Raw genomic sequence first — 19,941 nt, forward strand, 5'->3', positions numbered from 1 at the left:
TACATCACTCTGACTGATTTTTCTCAATAAAATCATATTACATTGAATCTTCTGCAAAACTAACGTTGATCGATGGCAAGAATAGACTGTAGATTGTATATTTATTTTCAGCAAAACATGTCGAGACTTTGGACTGTTTTTTCTCAATAAAATCATATTACATTGAATGTTATCATCTGTGACTAAAGTTCGGTTTAGAAACAGCGATATAAGATGGTCTATGTTATTTCAATTAGTCCCAGTGACTTAGAAAAGAGGCATCTAAGATGCATCTATTCAGTTAAGTCAAGGTTAAGTAGCCATTTTTTAACATTTCTTAACTCATTTGTAAGACTGATCGGGGTAGAAATTACATTGAATGTTATCATCTGTGACTAAAGTTCGGTTTAGAAACAGCGATATAAGATGGTCAATGTTATTTCAATTAGTACCAGTGACTTAGAAAAGAGGCATCCAAGATGCATCTATTCAGTTAAGTCATGGTTAAGTAGCCATTTTTCGCCATTTTTCAACATTTCTTAACTCATTTGTAAGACTGATCGGGGTAGAATATTATATTGAATGTTATCATCTGTGACTAAAGTTCGGCTTAGAAACAGCTATGTAAGATGGTCAATGTTATTTCAATTAGTCCCAGTGACTTAGAAAAGAGGCATCCAAGATGCATTTATTCAGTTAAGTCCTGGTTAAGTAGCCATTTTTCGCCATTTTTCAACATTTCTTAACTCATTTGTAAGACTGATCGGGGTAGAATATTACATTGAATGTTATCATCTGTGACTAAAGTTCGGCTTAGAAACAGCGATATAAGATGGTCTATGTTATTTCAATTAGTACCAGTGACTTAGAAAAGAGGCATCCAAGATGCATCTATTCAGTTAAGTCAAGGTTAAGTAGCCATTTTTCACCATTTTTCAACATTTCTTAACTCATTTGTAAGACTGATCGGGGTAGAATATTACATTGAATGTTATCATCTGTGACTAAAGTTCGGCTTAGAAACAGCGATATAAGATGGTCTATGTTATTTCAATTAGTACCAGTGACTTAGAAAAGAGGCATCCAAGAGGCATCCAAGATGCATCTATTCAGTTAAGTCAAGGTTAAGTAGCCATTCTTCGCCATTCTTCAACATTTCTTAACTCATTTGTAAGACTGATCGGGGTAGAATATTACATTGAATGTTATTATCTGTGACTAAAGTTCGGCTTAGAAACAGCGATATAAGATGGTCTATGTTATTCAATTAGTACCAGTGACTTAGAAAAGAGGCATCTAAGATGCATTTATTCAGTTAAGTCAAGGTTAAATAGCCATTTTTCGACATCTTCCAACATATTCGCCATTTTTCAACGTTTTTCGCCATTTTTGAACTCATTTGTCAGCCTGGTCGGGGTAGAGTAGATGCAAGAAGCTTGCCAATCCAACGGGTGTGAAAATTACAGGTACAGTATCAAGGTGTAAAGTAGTATACGGGTATGCATACTCATCGTGTATCAATTGTCCAGCAAGAATCATCATACTAATTTATGATGTAACATGACTGCGCTTAAAATAGAAATGACTGACGATGCAAAAAATCAGTCGAGCCAGGAGCTTTTGATACATTGGATAGTTTACTTTTTCTTACACGGCTTTCTTATACTATTACATTACGTGATATAGAGTGTTTGGGTAGTTGTACTACAGCCAAGCTGGGATAGGAAGAACCTTTATAAGATCGTCCAACTCGCCATTTGACGATAGAAATTTATTCCATTGCCTATTGCACAAGCTATCGGCAATAATTATAATTGGATAGACTGTCCTGTAGCTATTTTACCCTTTTGGTGGTCATCTTGATCTATTTTTTCCATACTTGCATCATCTAGACGTATCCAGACTGGACGACAATTTGTGGACTGGCCATTTCAATTGTGTTTACTATTTGCAAAAAGATTTCAATATTAGCATGCAACAACATTCGTGCAAGGATCAAGAACAAAGTAATCGTGCCAAGGGTGGAAAATATGCTAGGCATGATCGCAATGGCAATGACCGTCACAATCGATCATCAACCGGTGCAAATGACGAAGGAGAATGCTATCCTAAAGTTAAGGAGTGTCCAATAGACAACCAAGCTCAAATCAATCCTGGAAATAAATTCCAATATACGCGTCATCAGGACGAAAGTGGTGCTAACCGCTTCTCACGCGGGTATAATCATAACAATTATAATAGTCGACGTCCATCGAAGCAAAATGATCAACAAGATCGTCATGCTAACAACTACAAGAAGAATTATAAACGCCATCCAACTAGGAATGGAACGCCACAAGAAAACCCCTTTCACGATCACTCCAATCAACCTTATGGTAACAGATCTCATAGGCATCAATTCCACCAGCATACTACGACGGACTCTCGCAAACAACCTTTATCCTATGATCAAATCACTCAAACCACACAACAAGCCCAATTCAATCCTACAACGAACGATACTCTCTCTACCGATGTACAAGATGTCTATGCACATCCATTAGAAATGAACAATAATCAGCCTACTCCTAGATATGATGATAGATATGATGAAAACTATGGAAAACGACATCAAAATGATAAAGATAGCAATGTTCGATATTCTGATGGAGTCAAGAATCATGATAGAAATAGACGTAAAAGTTGGAATAGAGAACGTGATACCCAGAAATATACACGTAGAGGTAAAGGCAGAGGTAAATTGAGTAGTAGGAAAGAATCCAAGCAAGAAACTGCAAATTCTACCAATGATCATGACAACAACGTTCAGGATGATCAATTAGATAAGAATAATCCTAGCCGTAAAGATGAAAACGAGTTGAATTATAAAATCAATAGAAATAGTGTCGATCAACACGAAATTCCATTACCACCAAGTAAAACTACTCGACATAGAAAAGGTGACAGATACGAAAACTCTTTTCAAGCAAATTGGAGAAATTCGCATGGCCATAATAACAACAACAACAACAAAATTTCCAATATTAATGTTCGATATATGAAGGTAACAGACTGAAGACGGTATTCAAGTAATGTTCAAGCATAGCCTTTTGAAATCTCTATTTTGATTAATATCAGCATTTTATAATTGAATATCGAATCTAGAAGAAGAATATCCCTCCAAATATACAACGACAACATGATGAAAATCAAATGGACATACTTATCGAACAGTTACATAAAGAAGAATATGATTGCATGATCTGTTGTGAAGCTGTTAAAATCAACTCTCGAATTTGGAGCTGTCAGTCATGCTTTCACATTTATCACTTACCGTGCATTAGGAAATGGGCTACTTCGTCTGCGGCTAAAAGTGAAGGCAAGCATACGCTCAAACAATATAATCAAAGGGATTGAATACTTGATTGATTTATGACAACTAATAGAAAGACTTTTATGCTTAGATTTACCTTAATTTAACTATACGTCAATATTTCTAATCAAAACTTCAAAAAAAAACTACAAAAGTTTTACTACTATTTTTGAACAATATTGCCTTCCATCTCAAACAAATAGAATCCAGCGAGCAATGGAGATGTCCAGCATGCCAGAATTTAATAGATTACGTACCCCATCATTATAAATGCTTTTGCGGTAAGATTCTATCCTACGTATACGACAAAGAGAATGGACTTGATATCTCATCAAAATGAGGTATTATAACTATCTAATTCAGTAATGGGTACCTGTACTTGATTGTTATATAGGTAAATCAACCAATCCTAAACCTGATCGCTATGGCTACAGTGTGCCACATTGTACGTCCATTATCTAGTTAAAATACTGACCTTTCAGGATAAATGAGCGATCGAGAAAAGAATTTAATTTCATTTTTAATCGTTTCAGCTTGTGGAATGTTATGCCATAAGAAACGTTCAGTAGAACATTGTACTCATCTCTGCAATATGTAAGCAGCAATTTACTTAATTAATTAAAATAGAATGTTATAGTGTCTAATATACCACGCAATACAGTAAACTGTATGAATTTGAATGGTAGAAAACGATGCATTCGTGTATAATTTATAAATGTAAAATAACCACGTATAGGCCTTGTCATCCAGGACCATGTCCACCTTGCCCTGCCACAATTAATAGAAAGTGCTCATGTGGTAAATCTAGGTAGCTAACGTAGGATGTACGCTTAAACTTAAGCTTACATTGCAATTTTATTATTATCATTATTTGAATCTTTCATGGATCACAATTGTAGATTCTTGAGTCACTAAATAATACGAAATTTCAAATATCCTTTTAGTACTCGAGTCCGCTGTGGCGTATTAACAGAAATTAACTGTGGCGTAGAGTGCAATAAATTACTTTCATGTCAAACGCACTACTGTAAAGAAATTTGTCATGCAGGTAATTGCAAGTGTTTACACGCAAAGAAAGATCGATATCATAATTTATCTTCATTTCAAGCAACTGTCACAAAACCTACGATTTCCACGGTAACCATTACTGTTTTTGTTGGACATATTTAGGAGACTGTTCACCCTGTGAATTGATCATTGATCAAGGTAATACATGCGTATAGTAGTATATGTATAGGAACAGAGGATATAAAAACTCAGTTTTTTCTAGTGATAACCTACCCTTGTTAATATCATGATAAAATATGCGTTTTTAATTTCATCAATGCGTGTTTTTTCTATTACAGGATGCTATTGTGGAAGTAGTTCACGTCAAGCATTATGTGGTACAGGTTTGTAAAGCAAATTAGTCGATAGAAGGACTGAAACAATTGCCTATGGTCATATTATGATATTAATCACGGGATAAATTAAATTTAATAGGCGACATGTCAATAAATTCTGATGGTAAAATTGGATATTATTCTTGCGAAAATATCTGTGGAAGGTAATAGATTTTATGCCCTAAATCTATTAAGTTTAATGAAAGTAAAGTCAAAGTTTACTGGAATTATACTGAATGTTTGTACATTTATTAATAGGATGTTAGATTGTGGTAACCATTACTGCACTAAACCATGTCATGCAGGACAATGCCCTTCGTGTTCTTTGCTTCCTGAAAATATAAAAACTTGTCCTTGCGGAAAAGTCGATATTTCTACATTACTATCTGAACCTAGAAATTCTTGTACAGATGCCATTCCCACATGTAATAATATATGTCAACGAGAATTAAATTGTCGCGATAAGCACGGTCAACCGCACTTGTGTGAAAAGCCATGCCACATAGGTGTTTGTGGACCTTGCGAAAAATCAACAGTAATTAAATGTGATTGCGGGCGAGAAAAAAAAGAAATCGCGTGTGTTGAGCTAGAGCAAAATATAACTTTCAAGTGTAATTATACGTGTAATAAGAAGAAGAAATGCGGTCGTCATCGATGCAATAAAAAATGCTGTAATGTTAGTGATATTAACAATGGTCTTCTCCACTTGATTAATTAAATCTCCTGTAATTGTAGTATTTGCAGTATGAAGGTTGATCTTTTGTTAAGCAGACTTACAGTAGAACTTGTATAACTTATTTGTAATATAATTATACTGTTCTTGCATTTATGACAATGCTAACTGTTATAATTTTTTTGTAATTAAGGATACCGAACATATATGTGATCTTGTATGTAACCGGAAGCTTACATGCGGACTTCACCTATGTCAGGAACCGTGCCATTCTGGAAAATGTTTGCCTTGTCCTAATTTTAGTATAGATGAATTACGTTGTTACTGTGGTGAGGCCGTTATTTATCCGTTAGTCCCTTGCGGAACTAGACCACCTCCTTGTGATAACTTGTGTCAAAGGGAGCACGATTGTGATCATCCAGTTACACACTCGTGTCAAAGTAAAGATTATGATGGTTGCCCAAACTGTACATTTCTAACGACGAAGATTTGCATGGGTGGACATAAGGTAAACCTTTTGTTATACCTATGTTACCGATAGATTTTAGAGTTTTTCACGGCAATATTTCTGTTTGTATAGGAAATGCATAATATCCCTTGTCATATCAAGAATGTATCTTGTGGCGAATTATGCTTGAAGAAACTACCATGCTCACATCAATGTCAACGGTATTGTCACAGTGGAGATTGTTTAGATGAAAAAAATAAATGTCGACAGCCATGTCAAAGACCACGTAGTGATTGCGAGCATCCTTGCAATAGTCCTTGCCACGGTGATACTCCGTGTCCTGATCTACCTTGTAAACATGAGGTATTTTGCAAATGTTAAGGTTTCATTCATTATTACAATTTATAACTGTATTCATATACAAGTATAGCGCCATCAACGGTGGACAACTGTCATTTTTTATGCGTTAAGAAGGTGTTTATTATTTAATAGATCACCATTAAATGTGATTGTGGAAGAAGACAAGCTGTGATATTATGCTCAGATAGAAACAATCCTAAATATAGGCGTCACAATGCATCCAAGTTATACATGAAGCTGCACTCGCAACAGATTGGTGATAATTCGGTTGATATTACAGATATAATTACGTCAGATAACAGAGAGAATAGGCGTTTGGAATGTGATACCGAGTGCGCTCGCCTCGAGAGAAATCGGTAGATAGCTACGTACAAAATGCGTATTCATCTCAATCAGTTACTATTTTCTATTTATAAAGCTTCTCATGTAAATTCCTTATCGCAGAGCTTTGGCTAAAGCATTGGATATTCAAGAATCGCAAGTATTCAGGGAAGAATACTCCAAGACGCTATTAGAAGAAGGGCAACATAATTTAAACTTGGTTTTATCAATTGAAAAATCTTTAGCATTGATAGTTAACAGAGCTCTAGAAGTAATGACTAGCAATGAATCACTTCTTATATACTGTAGATTAATCGTTAGCTTCATGTTCTAATCGCACTTTAAATTCGTATTTAACATAGACTGGCGAAGTTCAACGCTTCTCTTTTCCGATCATGAAAGCAAAACAACGACAGATCATTCATGAACTGGCGGAACATTATGATTGTAATACAAGTAGCTATGATGAAGAACCGAAGCGCAATACTGTAGCAACTGCTGGCAGGTATGAGAGTGTGCTTTACTTTTGTGTGTGAAATGTTTCTTTTGCATTTTGTTAAGTTTATCTCAGTGGAGTAAAATATAAGTTAGGTTATAATATTTTTATATATTAGACTATCAAGAATTCCCAAGAATACATTAAGCGAAGAAATTAACCAAATTAACAAGCGAAAATGCCAGTCAAATGTAGCAATAGAAGAAAGCCGTGCAATGTTAAATAAAATTGCCTTAAAAGAAGGAGAAAAGGCCAAAAAAATTGACTATTTCAGCGATGATTGGAGTTAAATGGAGATTCATAAGCATTTATTAAAGTTTTATGCAGTAAATTATTACCATAATGTGTTATGACTTAAACGAAAAATATTTTTTGTACAGCCTGAATGTTACTATTACCGACGAAAACGTATATTCAGTTAACGATAAATGCTGATATTTAACGATCGACAAACAGCATTCTTTAATAAAATTATGTATATTATTGTATTTAAATGGGTTGCTATTACTAGTATATTTTGAAATAAAAAGTTAACTTTAACGGAATGTGGACATTAATACGTTGATAAGTATGACCTAAATTAACTGTACGCAGACTTCACAATATCAATGCAATTTAAGCATTGTAATTGCAAGTATATATAGCCTTTTTTAGAAAGACATTTAGTTAATGATTATTCGGTATTCACTATTTTATTACAAATTGAGTAACTCATTTCATAAGATTCTTGATTTCCTGTTGCTTACGAGCCAGGTGCATATTGATCAACACGATCAAGAAGTCGTTCAGAATAACCAGGGGAATAATACCTATATAAATATATTATTCGAAAAAGTTACGCTTTGCCAGATTTGAAATTGTTAAAGGTACAAGAAATGTATATTACTTGCTTTGTGACTCACCTCACAATTTCTTCTGGGTAGCAGCTGTTAATCGTGTTGATATATTCGTGTAAAATGGTTCCGGGCTCTGCGTTTATTTCTTGAACCTAACAAGAGTAGTTTAAGAAGTTAGAACTATCCATAATAACATACAACCTGCTTGGCAAGATCATTGTACGAGTCGTATTAATCTACATCTATGAAACACATATTGAAAGAAATTGAATGATATAAGTGCGTAAAGATACCTTCTTCAATCCTCCACTAGTAACAAACATTCGTCTGGCTTTACTATCGTGCGGTAGAACTTTAGAGAATTGACCAACAACATGTTTAAGTATATTAGGCGGAGCATCGTGTAGTAAAGGTTCCAATGCCGGTAAATAGACACATTTTTGTAAAATATTTTTTAAGGCTCTTTTAGCTTTAGTTTTCAAATCTTCTGAACTAAATGTGCTCAAATAAGCTTCTAACAGGCGAGGTAAAACATTAGCGGATGCAACAGCTCGTGCATGCTCAGGTGTATGTCGACCTATTTGACCTAGAGCCCATGCTGCGGCAGCCTACATATAGAATTTATCTCAGATTAGGTCCATGTTGATTAGCTTTACTTTTACAACTGTCTTGAGGCCACTTACCCTAATGTGATCTTCCTTTTCTTCGGATATTGTTAGTGATAGTTGTGTAACACCCTACATATTTTTACAATAGATTAAATTTATGCATTAATATTTAAATTGAAATTAATTTATTTTAGATATAATTATAAATGCTATTAATTGAATGGATTATACAGCATATTCGTATACAGTAATAATGTGCTATTTATTAATCCATACCTTCGATACTACAACGGCCATGGCTAAATTTTCAGAGTGGGCGGCTACATATCCTAACATCATTACACCAGGTAAACGAACATTTCCTGTGGTTTCTCCAACGTAATCCACTACAGCCGCTACACCACCTGCATTAACAATCAGCTGTGCTAACTGAAATCAAGAGAGGTTGTAACCAAATTAATACAATGATTTATTTATTTTTATACATCATTTTAGTTTCTTGTCAATACATTATATCGATATACATATATATATATATATATACTATACCTCAGGCGTATGCTTTGCAATTTCACGGATAAGTGTCGCTACATTCTTCTTCACATATTCATCCGTATCTTTTAAGCAATTTAGTACAGCAGGAAAGATTTCTGCTTCTACAACCATTTCAGCAAGATCAACTGAATGTTTTGCAATCTGGCTGAGAGCTGAAAAGACTTGGCGCTATCAATCAAAATTAATATTTAATTAAATTGCTTGTCCGGTATAAATTGCTACAGTAATCGTAATAACCACTAATTAACCTTTAACTTTGCATCCTGGTTAAGAATCATTTGAGCGAGATGAGCTATTGCTCCAGCATCGACAACAGTTTGGGCCAACTGATAATATACAAATTAGAATTAATATTTATGATTATTATAAGAGATTACTAGTTTTAATAATTTAAAACTTTAAATGATCAAATATAGAATAACCTCTGAGGTATGCTTTGATATATCACTTAAAGCAGATGCTGCAATGCGTTTGAGCGATAACTCCGGTTCCTGAACACAAAGTACTAGAAGTGGTACTGCTCCAGCATCAACAACGTTTTGTGCTAATTCTGTGAATTATTTAAGAGAAATAATTAGAATTAGATATATCCAACAAGATAATTTTTATTTCTGGTTATTTAGAAATTAGTACAATACAAAGTAGTTTGTACCTGCATTATGGCGAGCAATATAACCTAGAGCCCATGCTGCTGCTTCCTTAACACCAGGATCAAACTCTTCTAAACATACTACTAGCGCATCTAAGGCTCCACAATCGACTACATGCTGCAATTAATTAATTGATAAATTTATATATATGTTCGATAATACAAGTAACGGATTTAAGAGAAATTTAAGAATTGCGTTATTTAATTTAATTTTCGCACCTGAGCAAGCTCGGGAGAGTGTCTAGCCACCGCTCGCAATACAAAAGCAGCTGCTTTCTTGTAAAATCGCTAATCCAAAAATAATAATATTAATTTTACTGTAAGATTTAGGCCCGTATATGTCTAGATGTTACTGAAAATTGGATACACTCTCTAATTGTTAAACATAAATTGAAAGCTTACATTTTGCTCCGCTAAGGAGTATACCAGTTGCGGTAAAATATCTCCTTTCACGACAGCCATAGCTAGATCATCATTATAATTAGCTAGACGTCCTAAAGCCAAAGCAGCGGTTTGTTGAATTGTAGGAACGATATCCAATAATAGTGGGCGAAGTAAAGACATTACACCTTAATTTTGAGGGTTAAAATTCAAAGAGTAAAAACGCGAAAGAAATGAGAATAACAAAATATATTCATGTTACTTTTGCTTGAATGAAGGTTTATTATCAAGTTTGGCTATTTTAGTTAAGCAAGAGAGATGATATTATTTCGTATGGGTTCAGTTTTTATTGATGTTAAGTTATAACAGGTATAGTTTATAAAGTCAATTAAGGCTGAATAGATTATGATTTATTGTATAGCTACTTACCAGCATTTTGTAAAATTTCGATATTTTGTGGCCGAGATGATAGTTCTGCGACTGTTTGTACGAAAGTTGTTCTAGCTTTCTGATATTGCTCAAAAACTGCAGGAGAAAAATAAATAGGATTATAAGAAAATTCATTCTATCATAGAAACGGCAATAATTCTTGGATGGGTGTTGATACACCGATGAATCTAAAGGATTTGAGTACTCGATGAAAGTTTGAAAGTTAAAGTATTTGAAAATATGGAAAAGTAATCCATATCATTCACGTCAAGAATAGACGAAGAAATATATTCGCTTCATATCAATCGATCGATCTTGCAGATAGACGTTATCGCGCTAGCAAAGTATCGAGGCATTTCTTATGAGGAGAAACGCGATTCGCTACCCAATGTAATTATAGCCTTTGCTATCGTTGATTATTTGACACTGTAATATTCATTCAGCTAGTGATTTAATTAGTTTATACCTTGTAGGATTTGTCTTGTACTCATGTTGGTGCGTCGATAGATTGTTTTTCTTATTGGTTAGCTTTTAATTTAGCTTCTCTTTCTTTAGCTATCGCCAATCTATTTTATCAAAGGAAAATGAAAGGATATGGATTTTTGATAGCGTACTACTGTATACGCTACGTCGAGATGGCAAGGTTATGAATTTAGTGTCTTCTCGAAGGCCTATGTACCTCAATATTCAATTACTGTATTTTACTTGTTAACAGTCCATGTTGCTAGGGAACTGTTGTCACTGGTTGCTAGGCAATCAAACGCTTGACCGATCTTGCTTCGGCCGTTCTTGCAGAGTACACAGTACATAGTGTACTTTGAGTACTGTACACTGTACACTCTGTTACTCTGGTGGTCATTTTAACCCTTACTATCTGTAACTTTTCTGAAATTTGGCCTTGAATTAGCTAATCATGGTCATAATAGTAATATCGCTATTATTATTATCTTTTTATTGCCGTAAACGGCTACTTTATGGCTACTTTCTGCTCTACCCTATTTTAGTTTTGGTGGCAGGCTAGCAGCACTAGCATCTGTCTCCGGCTAAAGAGTAAACAAATGAGTACAGTACTATACAGTACAGTACCTTGCAAAATACTGTTTGTACTGCACTACTGTACTGTACTCGGTGTACTGTAGTCAAGTCCATCCTGGACGACTGGAAGGACTCGACAGACTGCATCGGATGGACAGACTTTGTATACGAAATGAGGCTGAAATCTCTCAAAATCAATTACTTCGTATGGATTTTCAAGTCCGTCCTGGACGACTGGAAGGACTCGATACGACTGTATCGGATGGACAGACTTTGTATACGAAATGAGGCTGAAATCTCTCAAAATCACTTACTTTGTATGGATTTTTCCGTCCTGGACGACTGGAAGGACTCGATACGACTGTGTCGGATGGACAGAGTTTTTATACGAAATGAGGCTGAAATCTCCCAAAATCACTTACTTCGTATGGATTTTCAGTGTCTATTTTTCTTAATCACGTCTACTAATTTAAAAAATTTAGGATCTTATATAACTACTTTGCAGTAGAAATTAGTAAAATAGAATAGATTTCAATGTAATATTATTTAATTTAGAAAAATAAGTCAATTACAAAATCGAGCATTCGCTTGATGCCATTATGGCGAGTAGGAGGTGTTTGCAACAATATTCTACAAGATAGAGCCGAAATGTCCGGCCGTCTGAGTCAGGTGGCTACGATTCTGTATACAGTACAGTATGAATCAAAAACTGCTCAAGCTCCCATAGTACAGCAATAGAATTCCTCTTCCAAGTCCTTTACTACTTGCAAGTCTACAGCACAAGAATTTGCTTAGTTGCCGGCAGTCATTCTACTTTGTGCCCAGTTCAAGCGTTGGTGATCATTATTCTAATTAGCAGGATATCAAGTTAAGCTAGAAGCTCACAATGATAACTCTATTTCATCATGCTCGCATACGGGTAAACCTTGTAAGTACTGCATTATCAAATTAGAGGACAGTACAAGTTACGATAGATTACTGTAACTGTATGGACATGTTTAGATGTAGAATATTGCAGGTAATTGCCTAACTCGCAACTGCTTACTTGAACCTCCAATTAGGATAGCCAATTAATAATTACAGCATGCATGTACATAGTACATACCTGATAGATTAGAGCTGCTACTGAATAAGCTGTAACTCTACTGTATATCTTATAAATGATCAGTTACATACATTCAATTGTATTTGTACATTGTATGCATAATACGATACAAGTTAAATTCTTAATAACTGTTGCAACCATTTTGAGCCATGGAGATCCTCATGGCTGAAATATTGTACTGTATATATATATAATTTCGGACATTGGCTGCAAAAATGTACATATTTGCACTTTGTACTCTGTAGCCATGATTACCACAAATTGCAAAAGTCACTAACAGCCTCAATACATATATAATTTCGGACATTGGCTGCAAAATGTACATATTTGCACTTTGTACTCTGTAGCCATGATTACCACAAATTGCAAAAGTCACTAACAGCCTCAATACTATAACTTTGCAATTTCGATGAACCATCCTAATATTGACTATGTTTTTTTGCTATGGACAGCACTCTCAATGTTGTTGTACGTATACAGTGTATTGAAATGGTAGATTGATTTTAAAATTATCAACTTATCGTCGATTGTCATTTGCTGATAGTATAACGTGGCAAGTATTACCAATCTCCGGTTAGGATGGTAATATTATTTCCACTGAGTGAACCTGCGTGCACAGAAATAAATAATTACCGTCATCGATACTTGTATTGTAATATACCATGGATAGAGCTGTGTGTACTGTATATGCATATTGACTAATAATATCATTACATGTTGCGCAATATATTTTTTCTATCTTATTTATATTTATTTTAAGATCTTTCTGACGCGGCTGTAAATAAACGTCTACCTTACACGTATATCAATTAGTGGATTAATAGGTTTAAAATCGCAATTATGACCAAATTACTGTAGCTGTCGGCAAACATACATGTGATGGCTCAACAGCAATATGAAATGACAACTTTATCAAATGATTTTGTTGATTTGATAATATTAGCCTATTGGATAGTTAATGAGACATATTTGCAATTAATAATGACGCTATTTTCTGATACAAGAAGTAAAGGAAATTAAGGCATTCGTTATTCACACTTACGCTTACCTTGATGTTCTTGACAGATTTCTCATCGGTTATGCCGCTTAAATTCAACTGAAGTAATTTCCGCTTCATTAATACCAAAAAGGGTTTTGCTGGAAGAAGGTAAAAATTACTTCTGGTGCGTATGTGGACGGAGTACGAAGCAGGTATAAATCGTTCATTGTCTTTATCTTAGACTTTAGGAAGATCTAGCTTAAATGTATAAATATAGATGGTTTTGGACATGTTAGCAATTATTTGGAAAGCTAGTTTTAATGAAGTCTTTAGTATGTCTGTAGTATACCCGATGATGTTGAATGTATTATGAATGTACTACTGTACGTTAGATCGCAATATAATACTAAAATAGATTAAAAGTGCATTATGGAATGCCTTACTGATTATCATCTCTTGTGATGTTTACACGGATAATTCTATTTTCTAATCTAGCCATTTTGTGATGGTAAACACAAGGGCACCAGCTTTAAACCAATCAAGTTTACGGTGGAAAAGACCGGTAAACGCTTTTTATGCTGTTGTAAGCATACTCAGAACAAACCCTTTTGCGATTTAACTCATATAAAAGTAATGGCTAAGAGGATAACTGGTCAAAAAATGTAATCATTCCTTGTCTAATGCTTTTTTCCTGTGTTGTAAGGGTATTCTTACAAGCCGGTTTGCTTTTAATTTACGTTAAAATAACGTAATATAATTTTTCTGATATAACTGTTACTAAGCTGTACGCTATCGCAATGTCCACTTATATATTAAGTTAAAGGAGTATTTCTTGCACTGTTTCTTTACAGCTTATTAAATAGGTCCTATTCTATTATCACTGTACGCTATCGGGATGTTTATTTTTATATCAAGTTAAAAGAGTATTTCTTGCACTGCTAGGTCTATTTGCGGCTTGTGAAGCAGTTGCTGTTCTGTTATCATTTAATGCAAACATCAGAAAGGAAAGCTGCAGATTAGTTGAACGGATATAAATGTCAGCACTACGCAAAACTATATGTGAGCGTATACGCGTTAATAGGATATATCTTTTTGCTCATAGCATCAATTCATGATGTAATATTATCCGTGCATGATATACTGTACTGTGGAGATAAAAGCTTATCGGTCAGTATGCATTTCTTCATCGATGCACCTCTTGGGATTGGGTCATTTCGAGTGATTACGCGTATAGTGGATAGTTGTAGATTCGATCTTTTCTGTTATTTACATAATATTACTGCATAGTATTGTATTATATTAAATTTGAACTAGCCATGAACCAATTATTATTGTAGAGGTGGATGATATCGGATATGAATTAATTATTACTATACAATGATTTGATAAAGTCGGCACAATATAAACTATTCTCCTTTATTACAGTTTGGGAATCGCAAGTGATGGTGACTATAGTCCATGGTATAGTGATCGATCATATATCATGTACTGTAGGTAAAAGTTGGTATAACGTAAACGATTGTGCTTTACAATTTACGAATAACCCATGATTTCCGAGTATACTATAGTGATCCGTTATCGATTCTGTATTAAATTATGGATGTATCAGTAGTAGCAAGCTTAAAAGTATTAAAGCCATGTCGGTAGAAATGAATTACAATCATCGAAAGCTCTGTAATGATGGTTAAGTTGATCGTTAGCATATCTTTTACTCGTCGTTTCTCTACAAGATTGGACATATCTCGTACTGTATTTTGTTGGGGTTAGGGGCTGGTGGCGAATAGTAAGGTTTAGTTTTAATCCCCCCAAAATAGTACAGACAATCCTAGGTTTGACCATAACAGTGCATAACACCTTATCTAGCAGTCTAAAGGTAGAGTATCTGTACTAGGATGGACTAGCTGAGGATTGGTTAGGTTTAGTTTTAATCCAAAAAATAGCATAGTAAAGATAATCCTAGGATTGACCATACTATATACACCCATAATTGATTGATATAATGCACATACATATCATGAAATTGTCATAAAGGACAGGTCCTGCTAAATGCAAAGTACAGTACAGCAGTCCTTTTCCAGCAAGCATATCATTTTGTGAGGTAAAGTATCTGTACTAGAATGGACTAACGGAGGTTTGGTTAGATTTAGTTTTAATCTCCAAAATTGTAAAGACAATCCTAGGATTGACCATAACATATACACCCATATTTGATTGATATAATGCATATACATATCATGAAACTGCCATAAAGGATAGGGCCTGCTAATGTGATGTAAAGTATGCGTATAAAACTGTCATAAAGGACAGGGCCTGCTAAATGCAAATACAGTAGTCCCTTTCTAGTAAGCGGGTCATTTTGTGATGTAAAGTATCTGTATGAACTGCTGTAAAGGACAGGGATTGCTGAATGCCAATCTAGTAGTCCTTTTCCAGTAAAAGCAGGCCATTTTGTGATGTAAAGTATCTGTATAAAACTGCTATAAAGGACAGGGGTTGCTAAATGCAAATCCAGTAGTCCTTTTCTAGCAAAAGCAGGCCATTTTGTGATGTAAAGTATCTGTATAAAGCTGCTATAAAGGACAGGAGTTGCTAAATGCAAATCCAGTAGTCCTTTTCTAGCAAAAGCAGGCCATTTTGTGATGTAAAGTCTCCGTATAAAACTGCTATAAAGGACAGGAGTTGCTAAATGCAAATCTAGTAGTATTTTTCCAGCAAAAACAGGCCATTTTGTGAGGTACAGTATTAGACTTGACAAAGTGTATAAAGGCGAATAGGCACAATATGATCACGTAGGCAGGGCAACATAACACGCAGCGTACCGGATTAGAGCGACTATCTCGTGTAGCATACAGTCCATTGCTATATAGTGAATACTGATGCACGTAGACAAGATTACTTCGACCAACTGCCTCTACTTTTCGACGCTTTTTCAAGCACGAAGTTGTTCTATATGACAGATCGTCGACAGGAAAAGAATCCTTTCCCTTTCTTGTAGTCGGTATTTGGCCAAATCAACCATTGTACCATATAGTGTATAGGAGTCTCCTGGTGATCTTGTTGTTGAGAAGATCGAAAGGACTTTTCTTGGATTGACTGAAAGCAAAAAAAAAAGAGACTGAAAAGTGACAGTGTGAAAGAGATTGAACATGATTGGCATCGAAAGCAGTTAGAAATCCTAGACTGTGGCTATCTCTGCAATTAAGTGGGTAGTAAGCAAAGTAGAAGTGTAGCTGTCCAACGAGTAGTAGTAGCACCAATTAAATGTTAATGGAGGATTGAAAATCAAAGCTACTTACTATTGTATCGTCGTCAATTTGGGTAGAATTTACTGGAAACATTCCGCTGTTGATGTTATAGAAGGTCAATTTAATGGGCTTTGCGGTTATACTGTACTGTTGTAGAACCATATAGACTACATACGAGTAAATAATCAAGACGATAAAATCGTAAGATCTAGCAATCAGTTGGAAATAATATCATCAAGCCAAATCAGGTAGGATTGAAAGAAAATTATTCTTATTTTAAGACTGCATTGGAAGCTGAAAGTGCACCCGTATCTTCAAATCAACACCAAGAAAAATGGCAACGACAAGCGATGAAGATTTTAAACGTCAAGGTAATATGTACTTTCATAATAAGCAATTCCCTCAAGCCATCGAATGCTATACCAATGCTATCAAGAAAAATGCTAGCGTACCAACTTATTATAATAACAGAGCGTTGTGTTACCTCAAACTTAAAAAATATGATAATGTCGCTAGCGATAGTCGACGTGCTATTGAGATCGATGCTAGTTGTGTTAAAGGCTACTACTTTTTGGGACAAGCTTTATATGAACAGGGTAAATATGATGAAGCGGTCAACGCATTGAAAAAAGCTTTCCAATTAGCACGCCAACAGAAATTTAATGTCGGTGATGATATCACCAATATTCTAAGAATGGCTAAACGGAAGCGTTGGAATGAATTAGAGCAGAAACGCATCCGAGCACAAAGTGATTTATATGCCTATTTAAAAAAATTAATGTTCGATGATAAAGAAAGAAAGATTAAAAATTGCAAATCGGATGATTCTGTCGCTGTAGCTGATGTAAACAAGATGTACGATAGTTATTCCGATCAATTGGAAAATATCTTTCGTAAAGTAGATGAAAAACATCAGAAACGAGAGGTGCCAGACTATCTGTGCGGTAAAATCAGTTTCGATTTAATGAAGGATCCGGTGATTACCCCTAGTGGCATTACATACGATCGTAAAGATATAGAAGAACATTTACTAAGAGTTGGTCATTTCGATCCAGTAACTCGGAGTGAATTAGTCCCCTCACAATTGATATCGAATTTATCGATGAAAGATGTGCTTGAAGCATTTATTACTGAAAATCCCTGGGTTGAAGGAAGTGATTGGTGATTCATTTGTATTATATTCATATGGCCAACATTGTATCTTGTAAAAGTTTTATTTTCATTTGCGTAAATTATCTATTCACATTGTGACTGGTAGTTTCTAGGGTATCCTACTTCGTTCTCACATCACTGATTAATCAATCAATTGGTGGTCGATCGTTATTCAAGTGGTAATCTACTTTATATCCAGTTTTACGAGCTATCGTGCATTACACGTAGCTTTTCTTGCCTTCCAATGGTAGGCTAATACTCTATATAACTTATTTTCTGTCTCATCGTCATTTTATCATTCCATTAATGCAACTTTATCAATCCTTTATACTTTAAACTTACTCGTCTATACAGCTGTAGAAATTGGTAGTAAATATGTATTCTCGTGTATTCGTCTACCAAAAACTTAAGCTGCAGATTCATTATACACGTATATACGTATAAAAGTATTTATTTGCAGTACAGTATGTGTTAACTCTGTCTAGTGGAATAATCACTTGATTATACTACATACTATGAGCAGTGTTGTGAACGTTGCAAATCAATCAATAAAAATACATTCGACATTATGTGTCTGCAATTTTATTTTAATTATTCTACTATTAATATCGAACATAATAATAATACATAACACAAGTTATAATGATCAAAGTGACGAAATGACTGTGACATTACGGAAAGAAACATGCTGATAATTATGTCATTAAAATTAATTAATCTACTATGGTATATTATTATCCAACCAAAAGACATTATATGGATAAAGAGTGAAATCGACTTCTTACTTCGTTAGTAAGTATTAAGGGCGTAAACACCAAATTTGAGGAACTTTCATTAGCAATATTTTCACAGAAGTCGTCGACAGTACTGTATGCAACTATACTAGAACATTATACTTTTCCTACCATTAAAACGTTCAAACAAATCACAATGATATCGCATAATCAAAGAGTGCGAAGCTATAGCTTCTGTACAAATGTGCAAGAATAGACCATATCAAGATAGCTAAATTATGAAATAGGCCGTTTTGCCTGTAGATATAAATGGCAAGAAATAGCTACTTCTAAGCAGTTATAACATCATGTTAAAATGGCTTGTTTCATCGGATTTTCGCTCAAAAGTTTATAATGCCCTTAAGAAATCGGTCTCGTACAAAACCATTAGGAATGCAAGTACTGCATTCCGTAAATAGCAAAAAATTACGAAATACTTGGTTAATTTTATCTGATAAAATTCCATTGCGATATATTTGCTGGTTCTTGAAGTGCTAGTCTCAATAAGAATATAGTGATAATTTATCAAATAGTTTAAATAAGTATGTTCTGATTCTATATTTCAACGTTCTTAGATCAATTATATATTACGTAGACTACTAATAGACCGTATACGAGTAGGTGCATCTAGTTAGTAGTCCATGATATAACAGTATATTGATAATAAGATGCACACTAGCCTATACAGTGCATGCCACTTGTACTGTATACACACCTTTTAATATGAAAGCTTTCGCGGATTTATTGTTAATAATAAAACAAATTACATGCTCGTACTCCATATTCAATATTTAGAAAAAATTTTTCTTGCATAAATATGCCAGTAATATCATAATATACAAAAATTTATGAGTTTGTTAAAGAGATTTTTGCCAATTATATATTACTTATATGCAACAAAATCGGACGACAAGGAGTAAGACGAAAAACTAGACGACTATTTAATAAATATTGTACTGTTACATTGGTGTGCAGTTAATCAGTATTAGACCAAGTGTACAGTACAAGCCAACTAAAGACAATTTAAAAACGATTTTATAATACAGTACTTACAAGAGTACTGAGATTCGATGCATGAATGTGATTACAGCGTAGCGAATTAATACAGTATAAAAGGAGGGATATACCGCATTTGCGTTGTCGAATAATACAGTATAATACATACAATATAGTCAATGTACAC

General features: G+C 34.5%; 3 protein-coding genes across 3 annotated transcripts; 2 read left to right on the plus strand and 1 right to left on the minus strand.

The window, feature by feature from the left end:
* Nucleotides 1-1,014: 1,014 nt before the first annotated feature.
* Nucleotides 1,015-7,301, plus strand: TRIADDRAFT_55011 (uncharacterized protein; the record flags this gene model as incomplete). The annotated part of the gene is made up of 18 exons (XM_002110667.1): nt 1,015-1,102; nt 1,872-3,022; nt 3,124-3,262; nt 3,487-3,612; nt 3,726-3,776; nt 3,865-3,925; nt 4,068-4,139; nt 4,276-4,379; nt 4,502-4,537; nt 4,678-4,722; nt 4,814-4,877; nt 4,972-5,389; nt 5,580-5,894; nt 5,967-6,197; nt 6,327-6,550; nt 6,639-6,786; nt 6,878-7,020; nt 7,130-7,301. The coding sequence occupies 18 exons, from the start codon at nt 1,015-1,017 to the stop codon at nt 7,299-7,301; spliced, it is 3,588 nt and encodes a 1,195-aa protein (XP_002110703.1).
* Nucleotides 7,302-7,753: 452 nt separating this feature from the next.
* Nucleotides 7,754-10,960, minus strand: TRIADDRAFT_50106 (uncharacterized protein; the record flags this gene model as incomplete). Its single annotated transcript, XM_002111216.1, has 13 exons — nt 7,754-7,820; nt 7,914-7,999; nt 8,141-8,455; nt 8,531-8,584; nt 8,732-8,884; nt 9,005-9,178; nt 9,259-9,336; nt 9,433-9,560; nt 9,663-9,777; nt 9,879-9,947; nt 10,062-10,228; nt 10,470-10,565; nt 10,936-10,960. 13 exons carry the CDS (start codon nt 10,958-10,960, stop codon nt 7,754-7,756), a joined length of 1,527 nt encoding a protein of 508 aa, XP_002111252.1.
* A 6,207-nt stretch (nt 10,961-17,167) lies between these two features.
* Nucleotides 17,168-17,998, plus strand: TRIADDRAFT_23038 (uncharacterized protein; the record flags this gene model as incomplete). Its single annotated transcript, XM_002110668.1, has 1 exon — nt 17,168-17,998. One exon carries the CDS (start codon nt 17,168-17,170, stop codon nt 17,996-17,998), a length of 831 nt encoding a protein of 276 aa, XP_002110704.1.
* Between the last annotated feature and the right edge of the window lie 1,943 nt (nt 17,999-19,941).

The sequence above is a fragment of the Trichoplax adhaerens genome, genomic scaffold, assembly GCF_000150275.1.
Source record: "Trichoplax adhaerens TRIADscaffold_3 genomic scaffold, whole genome shotgun sequence".
Lineage (NCBI taxonomy): Eukaryota > Metazoa > Placozoa > Uniplacotomia > Trichoplacea > Trichoplacidae > Trichoplax > Trichoplax adhaerens.